This window comes from Rhipicephalus microplus, chromosome X, assembly GCF_043290135.1.
Source record: "Rhipicephalus microplus isolate Deutch F79 chromosome X, USDA_Rmic, whole genome shotgun sequence".
NCBI lineage: Eukaryota > Metazoa > Arthropoda > Arachnida > Ixodida > Ixodidae > Rhipicephalus > Rhipicephalus microplus.
The window spans coordinates 276,299,866-276,321,162 of NC_134710.1; the positions used below are offsets into that span (position 1 = coordinate 276,299,866).

The window sequence follows — 21,297 nt, forward strand, 5'->3', positions numbered from 1 at the left end:
GCCGGTCCGGTTTCCTTCCTACCAAACCTCACTCTCGACACATCACACGGCCACGTCACCTAGTGGTGAACCTGCGATGATACCTTCTGTGCGCTCTCCGGGACGACCAGAGACATAGGCGAACATGGCTAAGCGCTAAGAAGCTCAGCTGTTAAAATCTAAACATTTCCGCCCCTTCGGCAGGCAGCCTTTAATTTGAATTTCAAGACTGTTATAGAACACGCAGACGTGTACTGTGCAGTTGGACCGAATACAGTCCCAAATTGGGACGAAATTCAACATTTTGTCATTCCTAGTGGTCTCTGAACTGTTGACGCCACCAGTACGCACTTAATTGCAATGCAGTTTTTTCAAGTTCTGACTGAAATTACCACAATAAGGAACCAAAAATTTTTAGTCGTCTGTATGATTTAAATGATTCAACTGATACGACCCAAAGCTTTGCCAACATGCTTGATTTCGTACACTGCGGTTCGTATTCTCTTTGTTGTATCCTCCCCCCCCCCCCCCCCACTTCCTACCGGCATCGTGGAAAAATGTCGGGAAATGCTGCCCAACGGTATTCACAATCAAGAAAGAAACAACACAATGGGAGGAGAACCATGACAGCAGATGACCACACGAAGTCCGGATAAGCACTCCCGGTGTGTCCACGAGTGTCCAAGGTGCCTCACTGGCACGGTGCACCGTTCGGGCACACCTCAGGTCCCACGCACGGCCTCTGCGTCGGAACGGGCGAGCACTTGTCGAGTCGCGCAGCTTCTTCGTCCTGAACGACGAGCTTGCTCGAGGCGGCCTCAAGGTTCTGGTAGTCCGCCGCTGGGGCTGGTTTGTCTTCGCGCAGTTCGATGCTCCAAAAGGGCAGACCGGCTCTTGTCCGCCGCCTCAGCCGGTACCGGTACCATGTGGCGCCGCCGGCAACCACCAGCAGGAAGCACAGGGTCGCCAGTACCGACACAAGCGGCACTGTACCGGACGACAGGCCACTCTCTGCGAAGGGAATCAGATCAAACGATCAAAATCAGTGCGTCACATGGCTCGCGCATGAAGGGAGTGAACCCTATGCTTCTGCGTTCTCGCCATATCAAATACGTGCTGCGCAAACGTGAAATACAAACGCAGTTAACATTTCTAAATAAATAAATCAATCAAAGTGAAAAATAGTTATGCACAACAGGTAAAACTAGTGGTGGACATAGTGATATTGAGCAGGCGACATCGAACGATTTATCCGGCTGTGTCCATGGTTTGAGAGGGAAAGAGCAGCGATCGTACGCAGCTTGAAAAAAGGTTGTCACAGGCACGGGACATGTGAAAATGTCATTTTTTCTGAAGGACCCACGGCAGCGAGGAAGAGCGTTCTCATGGCTTTCCTGCCAGACACTTGGCTGTGTGACATTTTACCACGGTCTCCCTCAATTCAGGAGGTAATCAGGTGGAACGATATTCGGCCATTTAGCCCAGGCTAACCCCGGCTGGTTCAACACCACAAACACCACCACCAACATCAGGCTTTGAGTTGCTATAATAACCCAGTAATAGACCAGCATTCTGTACTTTTGCTAGGCGCACGGATTTTCGCCTCGGTCACAAATTTGTTCCTATTAGCATCACTGTACCCCACGAAAAATACAGACAATACTTCACAAAAGCTAGAAATGCCTGAAACATGTGCGTCAACACCTGCCCAAGAAGCAAGACGCGCCATCGGTAGTTCTCAACGCTGTAGCCACCTCCGGCATGTTTGTCAACTCTGTAAAACACCACTTATCTTCCGCATTGTGGGAATTGATGTCATCCAAAGTAGTCAGCAAGAAACTGACTACACCGAATTGCTTGTATGACGCATTGCGAGGCGGATAAACGTCTTTGCGTAAGCCGAGTTGTTTGCATGATGCGGGATTATCATACACGCGTATGTACTGCATGCACCCTGTGTCACCTAAAGTTTACTTTACAGGCCGACTTAACTTACGCTCTCATGTTCAAGCGCCGACGCCAATTTCTTCAGGGAGAAAGAAACGCTCCGACTTACGTATTACAAGCAACTCAGCTCAGGGGTCCAGCCACCCTAGACTATAAATGACAGTCATAAAGTTACATTGGCAATATTTATTCAATTGCAGTAAGAGTGGAAAGTTAACATTACGTGACTGTAGCCAGTACTAGTAAGCTTAAGCTAACATCAATTCATATGAATGCCATGGCCCGCGCAAAACACATAGTGGAATGAGTAGCGCTTGTTTGTACAGCTTGTCTTGTGCGCGCTGCGACATCAACATGAATATTCACCAACTCGCCCAAACTTCATGTCTATTGCAACACTAGCTGAGTTAGGAAACAACAAAGAGCGATAGTAACCAGTTAGGCGAGACTAGCTAGCAGTTAGAGGCGTAGAGCCAATGCTTGTCATCCCTGAGCCAGCTTTATAGGTAGTATAGCAAGGTAATGTTGGTATTACGCTAGCTCTAGGATGCACAATAAATTATCCAAGCTAAAGAAACGACTGCAGAAATATCTTGCAAGTTATGTAATTCATGATGTGATATGAGCTACATGCCGCCCCGCCGCGGTGGTCTATTGGCTAAGGTACTCGGCTGCTGACCCGCCGGTCGCGGGATTGAATCCCGGCTGCGGCGGCTGCATTTACGATGGAGGCGGAAATGTTGCAGGCCCGGGTGCTCAAATTTGAGCGCACGTTAAACAACCCCAGGTGTTCAAAATTTTCGGAGCCCTCCGGCACGGCGTCTCTCATAATCATATGGTGGTTTTGGGACGTTAAACCCCACATATCAATCAATTAATGAGCTACATGCCATGCATGCAATCACGTGTAACTCATTACTGCATGTTTGTCATCCACGCACACACAATCCCGTATACAGCGTCTTGCTAATCAAATAACCAAGGAGGCTTCCCGATGTGTGCGTGATGTGCTTTACGCTAATCATGACATGCATGAAGTGTCATCCATGTTTGTTATACACCCAGGTTTTGTCATGCACATTCTGGTACACAGCAAAGTAATAGAATGATCCCCGCGATATCGCGGTGACATTTTTATGTCACAACATGCATTGCATGCATGTAATTCCATTCAATGCGATAGAATGCCATCTATTCATGAGCGCCCACACGCACGCACGCACACACGTTTGTGTGAGTGTGAGGTCACCTGAGCTCCCGATTACTTGACACTTGTAAAATTGGTGTCAATGTATCAATTTTGACGCTTGTCTTCAGACGTGCCATGTGCGGCGCCCATAAAGAGTGATACGCCGGCATATATGAGCGACTGCCGACGTGCACGCCTGAATGTAGAGAGTAGGGAGGGTGGCGGAGGAGGAAGAGCACGAAATGTGAGCATAGGGGTGAGTGGTGGGGGGGGGGGGGGAGTGGAAGAAGGCAGGGTTTTTTCAGATGTGGCCGAGGGGCCACCAAGAGAGGCAACGTAACGAGGCAGGGTGCTGCATCCTGAGCCCGGTCCCCTTGCTCGGCCCCGGGGCAGCTGCGCCTAATGCTCGCCACGATTTGCACAAATGACTGCGAGGGGCGTCCCGGTCGAGCTTCTCACGCAGGCAAGGCCTGCGCGTTTCGGGCGCAGATGACGCGCTTTCTGTTGCTGCTGCCGCTGCCACGGTGCGCGTCGCGCCGCGGACCCGTGTTTATACCGCAGGGCCAGATTCATTCGTGCCACCAAGCGCCAGGCAGCGAGAGCACCGTTCCTGCTTCTCCCGCGGGCACCGCCAACTTAATTGGCTCGGAGATGAAAAAGATGTGCCGGCCGCACAGTATACGGCACACAGAACGCCTTCTTGCGACAACGAGCCTCTCGAGCCGCGGTCGCCGTACAAACAAAAAACAGGGGCACGGCCCCGGCGAGCTGCCCCGGAAAAACATTGCCAGGACGGCGGCTTGGCCGCACATTGCACCAGGACCCGCCTCCGCCGCACCCGCTGGTTGTGATCAAGGGTCGCTACGTTCGGCCGTTATCAGCCGTACTTGCTTGCGAGCTCTGCGCAACCGAACAGAGCTGCAGTGTAAGAGCGCACACTCCAACGACATTTGTATTAACTCTCGCGGAACACGAAGGGCGACGGAACTGACTTAATTGCCACTACCATCACATGACTAGGCGTACGGCACGTTGGACCTGGTGGTAATTGCGGCCAATTTTATACCTGCTGCGTGGTAACATCAGTAGATAATACTGCCACCTCACGCAATTATTATTGACTATGCTTTTCACGGTATGGTATGTCTTTTAACATGCAACTGTATATAAGAGCCGCAAGTTGAAGCCTATTCAATAATTAGTACAAGCGATTCCCCGTGTGAATCGCCAAAAAATCGCTTATCATCAGATATGGTTGAGTATTAGGCCTGCTTATACATGACTGGCAAGAGTCAATCGCGTGGCACCAAAGGCATGCTCAGAAGGTCAAATAAAGTTGAAAATGCATCAGAAGATCCATAAAACATTATGATTGTAAGGTTTGCTTTTCAATTTTTGTGGCCAAAGCAAAGCTGTATGAGTCTAATCAAGACATGAGCCATTTCGAAAGATACCAGTCTGGGTGCTGCATGTATTTTGGCCTTATGGTGCAATGTAGAAGTATTTGTGGTTAAAGGTGGTGAAGCAGCAATCTATATGCTTTCCGCTACTTTATCAAACACACACGGACACGCAGAAATGGAACACAGAGCGACACGTAACTCACTTGCTGGATTTCGGGCCGACCGATCGTGCGCTTGCGATCTCCGGCGTCAGCGTGGCTCTGGCCGACTGGGCTCGCCCTACGTCACCTCCTGCCGCCGACGACCTTCGACGACAGTGTAGCTCTGACTTACTGGACTATCGCCATCCACCGGCGCCGAAAGGAGCTCTCGCAGGTGTGCCCCGTCCTCGGACTCCAGTGACCGGGCTCCCATCTTTCCTATCTCTTCTATCCCCTCAGTTTGTCCTCGCTCACTCTGGCTTACCACCTCACGTCTCTTCCTCTCTTCTCCTTCTTCCGCTTTCCTACATCTTTACTCCTATCCTTTTTTGTCCCTCCTCACCCCCATCCCTCGTGAGCTACTGTGACGGTGTCGCTCATTGAAGCAGACAATAACGGGGCTCACTTTTTTCTTCTTTTCTCTTTTAAGAATCACTTCTCTAACATGTGCAAGAACTGATGTGCCACTACCAATGCGATAACGTTTGTTTAACTTCGGACGTGATGATTATGGCATGCGTTTATTTATTTATTTATTTATTTGACAATACTACTAACTTCAGGTGGAGTCATTGCAGAGTGGGGTTACAATCAAGAATGACGCATAGAAAATTTTAGGGAATACAGTATAGTGAAAAAATGAAGACAGCGCAAAGCAAAAGACTAACAATTTGTGAAGCAAAAGAGGAGCACAATGTATATTGATAAAAAGAAGCAAAAGAAAAAAGACCCAAAACAAAAACATACTACCCATTCAAGTTAAAATATAAGGTAATAGGCATGTAATGTATAAGAATAGAACTTCACATAATCGACTGTCAAGTAAAAAGTCGAACATTCCTATACTGTTGGTTTTAACGGTGGGTGCATCTAGGGCATTCCACTCACCGATTGTTTGCGGAAAAAAGGAATACTTAAAAGAATTAAAGGCCATTTGATATGGAGTGACTGAAAAACAATGTTGCAGTCTGGTATCGCAACCTGTTGAAAAATGAACGTATTTGAATATACTGCCATTAAGATGACCTTTAACTTTTTTAAACATAAAACGCAATCGTGCGAATTCGTTCCTCTCCGAAGTGTGTTTCAGATTAGCCTTAGCCATTAAGCCTGAGACCTAGATCCTATCGTAGCGATTAAAAATTAATCTTATGGCTTTGTGTAATATCCTTTCTAGCTTATAATATTATATTAGGTAAAGGGATCTCAAACAATATTATCGTACTCTGGAACAGGTAAGGCGAGTGTTTTAAATGCTATAAGTTTAAATGCTATTCAGGGACGTCTTCTGTATAAGTATAAATGCTATTCAGGGACGTCTTCTGAAAAACAAACCCTGTAAGTGGAGTACCTAACTGAGAATAACATGCTTGCATAGAAATTGGCCGGAATTGATAACAGTTGCCTTCCTGCTGCCATGTGCCTAATAAAAAAAACACAACCTTCTTATTCTTTGCAGGCCCCTCAAATAACTAAGTCATATGAAGAATGTATGCTTGCTGGAACTCCGTCTCTGAATTTGAAACTAGCATGCTGAGAGTCAAAATCTGGTAATGAGTATTTTGAAACAAAACCAGTATAGGAGAAAAGAAAAAAAAAAGTCAGATTGTTTTCCAATACGGGTACTCTTGTCAGGATGCGATACATATATTGCTTCCTGACAAATCTGAGAGTGTGCCTATAGGCACACTCAGATTTGGGTGGACGTTAAAGAACCCAAGGAAGTCGAAATTTTCGGTGCCTTCTACTACGGCGTCTTTCAAAATCATGTGGTAGTTTCGAGACGTTAAACCCCACATATCAATCATCAATCATCATATAGAGCACACTACGGCAGGTGTGTCGCTGGAAGATACCAGTACATGCTTTGTGAATGTTTACTGTATACATTAATACTGCACCGGAATTATCAATAGTACCAGGCAAATGACTGCCAAGGAAACATAGTGCATTTATTGTCTTAATGCAAAGAATTTCAAGATTTACTTTGAGTTTGGTGTGACCATTCTTCAGCGATTGTTCTTCGCCGTATTATTTAGAAATTATGTTTGTGTATATCTTTTTGATGCCGTGTCGTTGAGTTGTTACACTTATGAAAACAAAAGAGCTCAACTTATTACAGCACGTCCACCCTATACTTCTTGTATATATATATATATATATATATATATATATATATATATATATATATATATATATATATATATATATATATATATATATAATGCTTGTTGATGAGCACGTGCTCTCTTGACAAAAGCGCCACACATTTCAAAGATGTTCGTGCAGGCCACCCGGCATCAAAGAAAAAAAAACTGCGTTTGTGGCCTCGTGGACTGACGAATGTTTCTGACGGTGTTGTACCAATGCCTGCGTGGGCAGCGGCCGATTGTGCAGTTGCTGGCAAGCGTTGCGAAGACAATGTAGTGGTCAAATGAAAACGATACTTGCACCCACTGACTATAGGAAGATGTCATGCTGACACAGGCCAAGGAACCTTGCCTAAGTAGAAAAATAAAAGTAATACAATAGGGTAGACGTGCATGTAACAAGTTGAGCCCCTTTGTTTTAATAAAGGTAACAACTCAACGACACGGCGTCAAAAGATACACACAAAATTAATTTCTAAATAATATGTGACGATGAACAATCACTGAACAATGGCCACACCAAACTCAAACTAAATAGTCACAAAAAGAGTCAAATAGTCACATTGGAAATGGTTCGCTTTGTGGCGCGTCGCGCGTAGAAGAACTCGAGGTCGCTGGTTGGACGCCGCGCTGCAGAACGTTTCTTTCACGTTTTTTTAAGAAGATAGTCTTTCTTGGGGTACTTCAACGCAAAAACTTTAAACTTTGGTCTGTCTGTCTGTCTGTCTGTCTGTCTGTACAATTGTCTGTTTGTCCAACGTAACGATACCCCAAACGGCCAACCCCATCCGCAGCACCCACCAATAATGCTCAAGTTTAAGCGTTCAGACTTGTGTGACTGACAATTGAAGAATAATTATGGCACATATCTTGGGCACCATAACAACACGTCATTATTCTGTATGTGTGTCTTTATACTAGGGAAGGCATACATAAATAATTCTAAGGACCGTAGCGTTTATCACGCTGCGCTGACAATGCAACGCTATGCTCAAAAAGGCAAGTGTTACCAACGATTTGCTAAGACGACACGGTGGCGGCACCTTTGACATACTTCGGTTCCCATTTCCTCAGCGTGTAGTAGCCAATCTCACGCTTTTTTGATTGGTGAACATTCTTGCCATTTGCCTTTGCTGTTTGTTCTAATTACAACTTAGATAACTAAACGAGCCGGAACCAAATTAACGAACATTTTCGATACTAACTCCTACCTAATGGCTTCACTAATTGAGTTTGGCATCCGGATTGGTAGAAATTAAATTTTACGAAGAACTTTGTGGTAAGACGTTTTTTTATACAAGCTTAGATATCTAGTCGTTGTTTGCACAACTTATTGCGCTGCGATACGTGAAAGTGAACGAACACCGTGTTTCCGGGTGATAGTGAGCAGTGTGGGCGGGCAGTACTCTCGTCTTAACGTGTGTCGGATGTAGCCTATTTCGTTGGTTGCGACGAGTGCCTTGGCAGAGTACACTCTTACTCGCCATTTGCGCGGAGACAAGTCCTTGTGTGAAGGCGAGTCTTGGTGCTCGCTATCTCCCCGCGCTTATTTTTATCGCAGCATATTCTGCAGAAAGCAATATGCTTGTTTAGCTATCGTGAGAGGCTGTGAGTACTTCTTTCAGCCAAGAGCATTACAATTTACAATTTACGCTGCGACGGAGGTACGGCGGTAAAAGCTCGCGCTAAATCACCACAAGACTCGCAACAACCCTTTCTTTCATCTTGTTGTTTGTTCTTTCTCGCAAGAAATTTCGCTATTCCACCAAAGCGGCGAAACTAAACTGCAACCTCAGCGGCCCACTTCATTCAAGCAGCCCTGTGGAATCAAGATGCAGTCAGGTTTCACTTTTTTCCCCTCTTCGTAGTAGCATTCTGCAGATTAGAGCAAAGGCCAGGAAAATAAAGAAAACTTCAAGCACGTGCAGCATCGATTAGAAGGCGACGCACGCCTTCGGCAGTTCTCCGGGATGGCGTTGACTGACTCGCAGCATCCGAGATCCTGCCTTGGTGGCGATAAGAAAGGGCAAAAACGCCGCTCGGCGCGCGAGGCGTTTGTGTCGTCCTTCTTCCGCGCTGGGCCCTGCTGCTCATTGTTCGTTCGCCCATCGCCCGGCTGAGCGCCCACCGTCTTTATCCGCCAAATCCGGAGGAGGAAAGGCATCGCTAGGGGAGCAAGTTTCTTTCGGGACATCTCTCTCGGCGGGTGCGCCGCCGCCTTTGGAGGCACGAACGGGGAGAGATAGCGGGGCCTCCGGGTCCCGCTATAAATACCGCCGCCACTTTAATCTCTGGGCCGCATCTGAGGCAGGGCCAAAAAGCCCTATCGATCACAGCCGGCACAATCAACTGCGCGCCCACCACTGCCACCGCTACGAGGCACACACGGCCCCTGAATGGGCTCCCGCGATCTCCCCTCTCCGGCCGCCAACGCCGAACTCAAAGGCCCACCTGCTGTGCACGCGCGGGGCTCAGTGCGCCGATTCTTTGCGCAGAGAGGATGTGCCTCTCCGAGGGGACGGTTTCGCCCGCGAACCACGAGATTACTGATGGCTCGCGCGCGAAACAGTAGCGTTTGATTACGCGCTCGCAGGCGGCGTTGGCGCTGTAAACAATATGCACGCGTTCTTATTTGCCGTCCTTGCGTACGGAACGAGCCGGGAAAGACGTGGTCGGAGTTGCCCCGCATTCGCAGATAAAGGAGCGTTTATCGCACACCGTCTTAACGAGATGTGTGGGACGAAGCCGTAGAAAAGAAAGTGGGTGCATTACACTTGCTTCTAGCCTTCCCGCTCACAACCTGTATGGGGCGCGCTCATCTGTTAATATTTCAGCTGCCTGAAACTATTGCACGGCCCGTTATCGCCTAAAGCATTAGCGCTGTATACACACACACACCGGCGTCGCCGCCATCAATCATCGGCCCCGACTTCTGCTGTCGGCAGCTGTTCACACTCTCCTCCCGCATCGATTCCGATTCGGCCTCCTCCTTGGTCGCAATTTTCTCGCTAAAGCCCAGCCATGAGCGCAGGTCCAAACAGGAAATTACGACCCACGCAGCGCCGTTCGTTCCGAATCGAACCTCGCGTAATCGAAACCGTACACCAGTCACTGCGTCCGAGTGCGATCGCTCGCCATTTCTCTGCCGAGATTACGGAGGCGTTGATCCCGGAGTGAACAAATAGGAGCTGCCTGGCTGGCCGGACGCGGCGTGATTACTTCGACGTGCGCCCAGCCTCAACGGCGCACCTTTGTCCGAAAAAAAAGGAAAAAAGAAAGCGCCCAGAGTTGCAACTTCCCTCTCTCTTTGCTGCACAAGCTGTATAGTTGGCGATCGCCAAATTTTTGACATTGCGGCGCACCAAGCTTTGGCACACTTGATTCGCAGGTCGCCTTATAGTAGAAAGGGCTGTCGATCAATGTTTAATAATGATAATAATAATAAAGAGTATACTGGCTCATTGCTGCAATAGGAATTTGTGGTTGACCTATGTAAATATGACACTACCGAATATCCGTATTATTTATAGTGCCACTCATGGGGGAAAATGCGCAAGTGGTGCCTGCCGGAAGCCTTCGAAGAAAACTCTCTGCGTAGCCAAAACCCCGTGGAGAGAAGTCTACGAAAAAGAGAACGGGAGGTGTATGCGCCTCGAGACCTGTTCGCACGTGCACGAACGGTGTATTGTCGCCTTTGATAATGTTTCTTCGCCCGGGTGCTCGTAAAATTCGCACAGAGGCTAATAATAATATCTGGGGGTTTGACGTCCCAAAAGCACGGTATGATTATGAGAGGCGCCGTAGTGAAGGGCTTCGGAAATTTCCACCACCCAGTGTTCTTAGCGTGCGCTCGCATCGCACAGTGCACGAGCTTCTACCATTTCGCCTCTATCGAAATGCAACCGCTGCGGCCAGGAGCAAACCAGCAACCTTCGGGTTTCACACAGAGGCTGTTACTTGCGACGGAGGCGTCGTCAGTGCATGCTGCCCATGCCGCTAAATTTTAACCATATAAAAACCCGGCAACCTGGCTCTTGCGTAATCAAATATCATAGATAATCACCATGCTACTCAGCCAACAAAGCGAGTGAACATTCGTACACGTGGTCGGTGGTGTTCTACAGAACGTTGCAAAGGCATTTCGCAATGCTTTAAAGGCACGAAAATAGTCCTCGCTTTGAGCATAATGCCGCCCGTAAGCGTGGGCGACGGGCGGGTACATCAAATTCGAACCGCAGTGTCTGTCGTTGAGAAAACGTTTGCATTTGAAGCAGAGCCTTGCTTAAGCGAATCCAATGATTACTGTGAAAGTATAGCATGCTATTTTACATATTTATCTAGATGTGAAGCAGCTTATGCTAGGGGCTGTGTCCATCCCTCGGAGACAGTGCGCTCCCCCCTGCGCATGCTCCAACTCTCCCCCCTCTGCACAAGGAGGTGAGAGGAGATGAGGTGTAGGAGGTGGCAGAGTTCCGCCTCCGCTTCGTTTCTCTGCTCTCGTTTATTTCTCCGTTACAGCTGTGCGCTCGTGTATAATGCTGCACGCATTCGCTCCGTTGCTCTCTCTATCAGCACTGGGTGTTCACTTTGCGGCACACACAAGGTAATACACACAAAAAGGCGGGGGTAATATAACCGGTACACAACATGCACGCAACTCTGCATGCAAATGAAACATACACGGAAACATACAAGAGGAAACAACAAATGGAAACGAAAGTTAACACCAGCGCTCCTTCGCGTCCCCACATGATCTCCTTTAGAGGAAAATCGGGTAATGTTCTTCTTTCTTACTTTTATCAAGGTGTGCTTTTCACGTAAAACTAACGCCGCACATGTTGGTAGATTATCCATATTGAATCCCGGCTGCGGCGGCTGCATTTCCGATGGAGGCGGAAATGTTGTAGGCCCGTGTGCTCAGATTTGGGTGCACGTTAAAGAACCCCAGGTGGTCTAAATTTCCGGAGCCCTCCACTACGGCGTCTCTCATAATCATATAGTGGTTTTGGGACGTTAAACCCCACATATCAATCAATCAGATTATCCATATTGCCTGCCGTTGTCCAGCGCCTGTTCATTAGAGTTGCCGACCCCGTAAAGCACTCATCGAGTTTTTTTAGGGGCTTGCTCACCAAGCTTCTCAAGTCCCTTGGCGTGTACGCTAGTGCAGTGTACCCACCAGCCGCCAACCATAACTTTCATGACCTAGGGAAGCATCCACTATACCACTTCACCATTCGTCATTCTGCTGATAAGCGATATGTCCACTACACATCTGTAAGGCATTGTGTGCACTTTGTGCTGCGAAAAAGGCTCGTCGACAGGCGGACTCCGATGCGAGAGCCCGTGAAGCAGAGGCGGCGCGCAAACGGCGGCAAGAGAACCTTGAATCGGGACCTGTATCGACATTGCCTGCTCCAACTTTCAACTAAAACCTCCAATTCAAGATCCTTGCATCACATACTTCACCAACCACGAAATTGTCATCTTCAAAGTAAAACGGGTCCAACAGCTTTTTAATAAGTCATGTAAATCTTGTATGTATTTGCATTGATGTGTAAATTATTGCATCTTGTGTATATACAGGGTGTTTTAAGAAATGTGTCTAATATTCTTAAAAAATTAGGAAAAGGCCCTATTTGCTCGCAGTCTTCGCAGTTGCTTTTTCTGTCGCAGCAGAATAATTAGAGGGCTTAACTGCATCACTTGTAACAGTAATTACGAAAGTTAAACTAATTAACTTTCTAATTAGTGTAAATAGGCAGTTTAGTCAAACAGAAGAATACAAGTCCTTCATGCGAAGAACCCATTACCGCTTTGAGATTTTGGAAAAACGGCCTGTAGTAATAACTGAAAATTAATAAAATTTTCTGGAATTCTGCGTCGAAACCGAAAGCAAAGAACCTATGAGCGCAACAAGCAGATGACTACAATAACGTCACAATAAAAAACAGCGGTTACAGGGGTGCAGTTTTCCCCCGTTCGATAACGTATGTGCGTCATGCGTGATGTATTTGCAAGCGTAGCCCACACACCCACACAAGGAAGTCGGTTGATGGCTGATTTAACAGCGCTCTCTCATTTCGGACATCTCACAATTATGGCAGTTGCGCACTTTCGGGTTTCGGTTTCGCCGCAGAATTAAGAGAAATTCATTAATTCAGATTTATTACTAAAGACCACTTTTCCAAAATCTCGAAGCGGCAATGGGTTTTTCACATGAAGCACTTCAATTCTCCCATTTCATTTAACTGCCTTACTCAACTAATTAAGTGGTAATTATTATAACTTTATTAATTTCTAGTAAAAATAATGTCTTCAACCATTTCGAGATGTCTGCCACTACAGAAAAAACAACTTTGAAGACAGTGGGCAAATAACGCCTATTCGTGATTTTTTTACAAATATTGTACACAATTCTTGAAGCACCCTGTATTAGTGTATATATTTGCATTGACATGTAAATAATACAGCATTGTGTATGTAACTGTTTATACAATCACCCCTATATCAACGTGTCACGTCTTTATATGATCCTAGAAGACTTTTACGGAGGATTCACGAGTTCTTCCGATCAGTTCTGAGCAAGCTCCTCCATCATGCAATCCACTTCGTGGAGATGGCCTGATGTTTTTTTTTTTGCTTTGTAAACGCCTCTTAACATAGAATTTGCGCAGTTCTTCAAGACAATGCTATCGCTTGAGTATATTACACTTTCACAAGAGATTCTAAAACTTTGAAAATAAAGAGATGACAATCTTCAATGGAATGCGTTGTCGGCAGACAAAGCACTCCTTAATACGAACATCGGGCAGTGAAAAGTGCACGCATATATTTCCACAATGCTATACGGTGAATTACGGTTTCAATGTTTTAGCTGAAAGCATAAGGTATACGGCATGTCCGTGTGACACTCTCGGGCAGTCACATTGTATATCGAGGAGTACTGAAGTGTCACCATACTGTAGAACACCAACGCGGGCATATTACTACCGAGACTTATCGCAGTAAAAATGCATATGATGGAGATAACGATGTGTTAATGAACACTCCTCAGAACATGTCACGTCTTCATACACTCTCCACCGATCAGGTAAATTTTCTCTTTGGCGTGAATAACAATAAACTAACTGCTAGTTTTGCGCAGCAATACTTCCTATGAGGGGTACGCCAGAAAACTAAATATTGTTCAGAGGTACTACTCAGGAAAGAACTAGACAAGTTTGGGGAGCTTGCTTGTCCAAAAAATGATTTGTGGGTTTCCAGCACGATGGTTACCTCTTACTGGAAATTTCGGGAATACAACTATATCAATATCATGCAAGTAAATAAAGGCTCTGAACTCAAAATCGATTGCAGTCTGCGCTACGCGCACTTGCGCATTCCGGCGTAATCGAAGACAAGCTCTCAACACATGCATAAATTAAAAACAAATAAACAAACAAAGATCACCCAGACGCTAATATAGCATGCTAGACGGGTAGCTAAAAGACAAAAGAACGCAACAGCTTCCGAAGTTTGATTCGCTCATTCAGGGACCACATACCTTAGTTGGTAAATTGATTGAACGCACACATTTGCCGTATGTCTCAGTATAATCCGCACATAAACCGTTGGTCATTGCTTCTTAACGAATTCATTTTGCATCGTGATATAACAGCTAAGATCCCACACATTCACTCCTTTATATCTTCAAATATGGTTGAAATTTGGTATACGAGCAGGAAGAGCACCGTGATGACCTTGAAACATGGCCTCCGCGTCATTTGATTTGTTCCCGCAATATATGACTGGCTTTGGGTATTGTTTCTCCTGCCCTGCTACATTTCGGCGAAGATCAAAGCACAGAACGAAAAAAATTGTAGTAATTGTGGGCATTCATTACCTCTTATAATCACTACATTTAGATGCTACTTAAAAACATTTCGTAAGCGCCAGTGGTGAAAATTGCCGCAATTCAACACTGTCGTGCCTGTCGCAGTTGAAGTTAGCTCTAACGTGAAAGAACAATTTACGTCAGAGTGAAATCTCAATGTATGACAACATTTAAACGACAATGTTATTAACAACAGTGCCCTACTTACCGAGAAATTGAGGTAAATGCACAAGAACGCATGCGCCGCAGTTGGAAATTCTCAAAATGACACCGATGACATCATAGGCACCACCTAGAATTGATCACTAGTAACCGATCTATCTGCACTAAATAAAGAACCTTCCGTGCATCACGACACGCAATAAAATGCTGCTTGTTCATTTCTGTTTGATACATCGAAAAAAGAACCACCGGACGTCACTATGGCGAATGGCGCGAGTGCTTCAACAATTCAATTTTCGCGTAGCTACACTGAACAGGTGGTGCCATCTAGTGGGGCGCAGCTGAACCAAAAAACGTCTCCAAGCTCGGAGCCAGAGCCGCAAAATTGATCAATGGCCGTCGTTGCTCTCGCTGCTTTCTGTCTGCTGCTACTAGCGCAGTAAAACCGGGCAACGTTGTACACGGCAACAATGACGTGAGTTGGTCCGGTCAGTCCGCTTCTTGAGGCGGGTAAATTGAAGTGCGCTTACCCGATGCGGACCACTAAAACGTGGTTTTATTTCAAAATACATAGGCCCTTCCTTGGCACAAAAGCAACACTACCAGTTTTCTGCACCGCTATTTCAACAATCAATGTGGCCTTTGGTGTCCCTTTAAGAAGGCGTTGTATATTCGTATCAGAGGCAGATGTGAAAATCAAAAGCGAATAGTTTTCCACCAAAAAGTTTGTTTTCAATGGCATGCCGTTAAAATTATTATTAGTTTGTCACAATGAATAGCGACATGAAGTGTAAAATTATTTGATTGATATGTAGGATTTAACGTCTCAAAACCACCATATGATTGCGAGAGATGCCGAAATGTAGGGCTCCAGAAATTTCGACCACCTGGGAATATTTGAGGTGCACCCAAATCTGAGCACACGGGCCTACATAATTTTCGCCTCCATCGAAAATGCCGCTGCCGCAACCGGGATTCGATCCCGCGATCTGCGGGTTAGCAGGCGAGTATAGCCACTAGACCACCGCGACGGGAGAGAGTAAAATTGATTTGCCTACATATGTAAACTACTTATTATCATATATGTTAACTAATACTATATCTAAGAAACTACTACTGGTATTTCTACTGCTAATACTAATTGAGACGTTTCATTCATATAGACAGTTTCCCATAGCTATAGGGGTTTGAGAATGGTGAAATAGATATTGATTACGCGCTTATCAATTTAATATAATTTAATCAACTACCCTGCTTTACCTAATCAAACTAATTAAAGTAATAGCAGGACATCGCATAAATTATGCTAAAATATGACAGTTCTCTGCCTGCTGTAAATAGAATCCACTGACCACTGCTGCCACGCGGCAGCCTAAGCATGTATAAGATAAATTAACTTCGGTTGCACTAAAGTTCAGCTATGGTTATATTGAGGTCACTTTTTTTTTCATTTTCATTCTTCCATCGTTAAGCCAATAAACGGTATCAATGCTTTATGAAATTGAAATACCCCGTTTCTTGACCTTTACAATCAAGGGAACAGAATTCCTCAATAATTATTCCGTAAGAACGAGTGTTCTACTCTGCAGTAACCAATGGAGAAATGAAAAATAAACGTTTGGGTTCCATGAAAAATCAACAACTATTCGTCGCGGCTCCAACTATATCCACAGCTTCTAGTCGTTAAGTTGAGCTACGTATAGCTAGCCTGTCATAAGCATTAACTTGCTACACATACAGGAATGCGCAACGAACGGACTGTTACAGCCGACATCGAGACTATTATAGTTGCTTAGGAAAATCAAGAGCTACGCACATGACTTCGCCGAATAGCGTTGGGAATGAAGGAACTCGATAGCAGTGACAGAAAATGTGACTGTATCGTGGTTCCTTTTAGTGACGCTTCAAATATCTTGCTGTGGTCCTGCGAATGGACACGATCCTTACAGTGGGCTTTGCCGCATGTTCCCAGAAGAAAAAAAGAAGCAACTTAGTCTAGCCAACATTTAACGAAACACGAGCAGAATCTATAGGAGCGGGAGAAGCATTCGGTGTTGTGATTTGAGACACCCGTTCTCGCTTACGCTAGGTCCGGAACGTCTTATCAAAGCGGACAGCCTGCTATCCTCTTCCGGTCGTGCTTTTAGGTCGAGACGAAGTGCTCCAGGGTTTCCAGAAGGCCATATAATGCCGGACTCACATGCGTCCTAGTACTCGACGCCCCTGAGAAAACAGGCGATGTGTAGTCGGCCAAAAGCAGTGTTTCCAGCACACTCAAGTGTGGTCTGTTTCAAGCCTGTCTATTCAGCGAGGAAAAAAGAGCTGCCGGAGAAACTGACCCAATTTACACAGCAAATGAGAGAGATGATGACAGACGTCTATCTTAAAAAAATTTAGTTTGTCGAAAACACTAAAAAAGGGCCACATTAGTAAGAACAGAGATGTACAGAATGATGGTTTTCCTAAAATTCAGCACTGAGAGTTACGTGAAGAACACTTTTGCCTGTAGTTAAGCATCCAGGGGGGGGGGGGGGGGGGGCGGGGGCAACCTGAGGTAATAATTATTGCTTTCAGCAGCCCTTCAACCTAAGATTTGATGGCGAAATTTTTAGCGACGACAGTAAGCGGTCACGTTTGGAAAGAAAAGTTTTATTTATATGGGGGGTATAACGTCCCAAAGCACCATTTCATTAGGAGAAACGCCATAGCAGAATGCCCAACCACGGTGGTCTAGTGGCTAAGGTATTCGGCTGCTTACCCGCAGGTCACAGGATCGAATCGCGGCTGCGGCGCCTGAATTTTTGACGGAAGCGAAAAAGCTTTAGGCCCGTGCGCTCAGATTTAGGGGCATGTTAAAGAACCAGTGTAAGAAAAGTTAGGGGCTGTCGTATTTCAACCCACTTCTAACCAACGGAATTCCTCGAACACGCCCGTGCCGCGAAATGTTTGGCGGCAAACTTCAATTGCAGTTTGGCTGATTACGCATGCAAAAAAATGAGAACAGGATGAAAGCTCCTTGATGTGACGCGGCAGCTGCGTACTGTGTTTAATCTGACAAAAGGTCGATGGCCAGGCAAAGATGACTACGGTGACACTCTTACTACCAGATGAATGAGAATTAGTAGTTAGGAACAAAATTTGTGGACTTTGGCCCTTTGTACCTAATGCGCTATCTAAACAAATAATAATGATTAAGATAACAAATCATAGACAGAAGGAGAGCAACTGAGACAAATCTCTCTGACACAAGGCACAACCCAAGCATCTTAGTGTGAAACCCAGATATTTATTTTGGGACTAGAAAAAAAGAAGAGGAAGAGACCGAGTGTGAAGCAAAGAAACTTTTGTGGCTTTTATACCGTTACGCTTGATACAGACTGGCATGCTGGAGTGGGACCTTCACAAACTGTGTTCGTTTTCCCCACTTTTCGCGATTCAGACGAGGGTACGCGAACACAAAAACGAGCGGAAAGAAGATTGCCCTGACTCACGCATATCGCAATTTCCTGCAAAAAAAAAAAAAGTAAAGCTGCAGTTGCAGGCGGGACACTCTGTGGCTCTCCACTCAATTGTGCTGCATTCGCTGCCGATGTTTTCAGAGGTACGGCACCCACCGAGCTGCTGCCTAAAATTGCCGAGCACGCCACGAGGGAGAAGGAAGAGCGGCACTCTCTTGAGCAAACATGGCTGCCTCAGCCGGGCGCAAAGCAACGCTCGCAGAACGTGCCCTGCATCCTCATCGGCGCCCCGCGTGGGCGTCCACGCGGCGTGGCTGGCCTCTGTCACCGATGAATTCCTCTCCCATCGGTACCACGCATTCCTTCTGCTGAACGCACGAGAAGGTGCGTGGAATCGGTACTCAATGCCATTTGGTTTTCTCTCTAGCAACTTGGCAGTGACAGAGCTGGCTGCGCGGTTATGGATAGGCTCAAGTTTATCAATAAGACAAGAGGTGTCGGGATCTGGTGCATCACGATCATACTCAAGATTCGGATGAACATTCATGGTAAAAAGTTGCTCTTTAAACGATTTTGGGGGCATCGTGAAAACTATATTTAATAAGGATAAGCATCGCGAACGACTTTAACGTGACATGTTCATGTGTCTAGTCCAGGTCAGATTTTCTGCAAAGTAAACCCCAAGGTATTTCTAATGTTGAACCAGTTCAAGTAATATAGGATCCAAATAATAGTCTGATCTGACGGGGAAACGTTTGCACGTGAAATATGTAAGCTGACATTTAGCCCTGTTCAAAGACATGCACCATTTGTAACACCAACCTTGAATTGAGTTTAGATCGGTTTAAAGACTCTTAACATCGCATTCGTTTGTTATGTTCTTATAAATGACCCAGTTGTCTGCATATAATCTGGCTTTGCATTGTAGACCCTGTACGACGTGATTAATATAAATTAGAAATAATAAAGGTTCTCAAACAAATTCCTGGGGCAAGTCAGAGGTAACGGTTGTTTTAGTTGATCTGACACAATTATTCAAAACATGTTGCATTTTTTCGGAGAGATAATTTTTATCCAATCTATTATATGAGGATGAATACAGAGGGGCGATAATTCATACAATAACAAATTATGGGAAACAGTATCAAAAGCATTTTAAAAATAAAAAATGCAGACCACTTGAAATTCAGATTCACAGGAGCAAAATAGATCATGGCGAAATTCAACCAATACTGTTGTGCAGGACAAGCCGGTCCTTAAACCATATTAAGCGTATAAAAAAAAGGTACTTTTTGGAGGCGTTTAATCACAGCACTGTAAGGTATATGTTCTAATGTTTTGCAGCAAACATATGTTAGCGGCGTTAGCCTGTAGTTCTGCATCGAATGTTTGGGACCACCTTTATGAATAGGAACAACTGCTGCTTTCCGTTCAGTTGGAACTCAACTGCTGGTAGAGACGTATTGTAGAAGACGACTAAGAAATTAGCGATTTCCTGAGAGCATGCTTCGATTGCATTGGTTGGTACGCCATCAAGACATACAGATGATTTGTTTTTAGGTTACTAAACAGCTTAGGAACGCCACTTTACATGGCAGTAACCATAGGCATATTTTAGTAGGGTAAATCTGACCTTTCAGGAAGTTGATTAGTGCACATGTTAAAACACACTGATTTAAAATAAGCTATAAATGCACAAGCCTTCTCGTAATCATCAAACTGATATGCCCGGGGAGGGGTTGAGGCTGCCACCCAGGATCCGGCGAAGGACGACTCTTGCGACGCGTCTCACGAACAAGTAGAAGATGCGTTTAGTTTACATATTTGCAAGAGAAGTACATTGCAACGAGAGCGTACAGACGCGCCTTTCCATCACAAGGGCCCAGAGCGCACTCGAGACGAGCGGGCCAGCGAAGTCCAGAGAGAGACGATAGTTATAGCGCGAGAACAAAACGACGACATAGAGTCGTCGTTTTGTTCTCGCGCTATAACTATCGTCATGCCATACCAACTAGCCCAAGCTGCCACACTTCCATAGAGAGAGCTCAGCGCACTCCCGACACGCCCCTTTTATAGCCGTCCGTGCACGCGCTAGACGCCGACTGCGTACAGCAGGCCTGCCGATGCGCGTTCCTCGCAGCGCGCCAAGAGATTTCCCGCGTTCCTGTGGAACGCGGACAGCGTATGGCAGGTACGCCGATGAGCGTCCCCTGACATGCCGGTTCCTTGTATTGCCGGTTATGACAAAACACTGTTTATCAATCACTAATAGATTAGGTATCACGTCCACCTCTTTGCTATTAAATTTTAATAAATTTCTTGAAGGATTTAAGATTATCTTTGAGCCTTACGTATTTCTGTTTCTTCACTTCAATCACGCTTTATTTGTAGCCTAAGTTACGCATTTTTCCTCAAACAGTATGCATTTTTCTTAAATATGCAGCATTGAAGCTTGAGTTTTCTTGTTTACTCATGATTTGTCATTACGGCGACGACTTAGTGAAGGGGCCCTGAAACACTTGTTCAAGTAACCATGGAATGGCATCACTAAAATAGCTCATTGCCTCACGAATTCAACAACCACAAAATTTTTAACAAACCGCCCAACATGAGCAGAGTTGTAAAGATTTATCTCATGTAGCAATCACATTCTCTCTTTTCTCATTCCAACGAAAGCGCTGAAAGCTAAGGAGGTATATATGGCATGGGCAAAGAAAATACGTCACGCGCGCGCCTTCTGACCTTGCACATTTTTTTCTTTTTTTCTTCTTCCAATACGCGGCTTTCCCAGTGGGATCGTGCGCGCACGCGTGGAAAAGTCGTGGGCTCTCGCGGTGATCCCTGTAATGACCGTGTGCGCCATGTTTAAATCAGCCAATGGCGGATAGATGGCCTTCTACGAGTGATTCTCGGGTGCCTCCATTATTTGTCGA

General features: G+C 45.7%; 1 protein-coding gene across 1 annotated transcript in view; it reads right to left on the bottom strand.

Annotated features, from left to right (window-relative positions):
- Window positions 1-397: 397 nt before the first annotated feature.
- LOC119161480 (uncharacterized) overlaps window positions 398-21,297 on the bottom strand; it is a 169,135-nt gene continuing 148,235 nt past the window's right edge. The window contains exon 5 of the mRNA XM_037413971.2: window positions 398-990. Coding sequence (XP_037269868.2) covers window positions 671-990 — 320 coding nt within the window. The 3' untranslated portion in view covers window positions 398-670. The remainder of the gene's footprint in view (window positions 991-21,297) is intronic.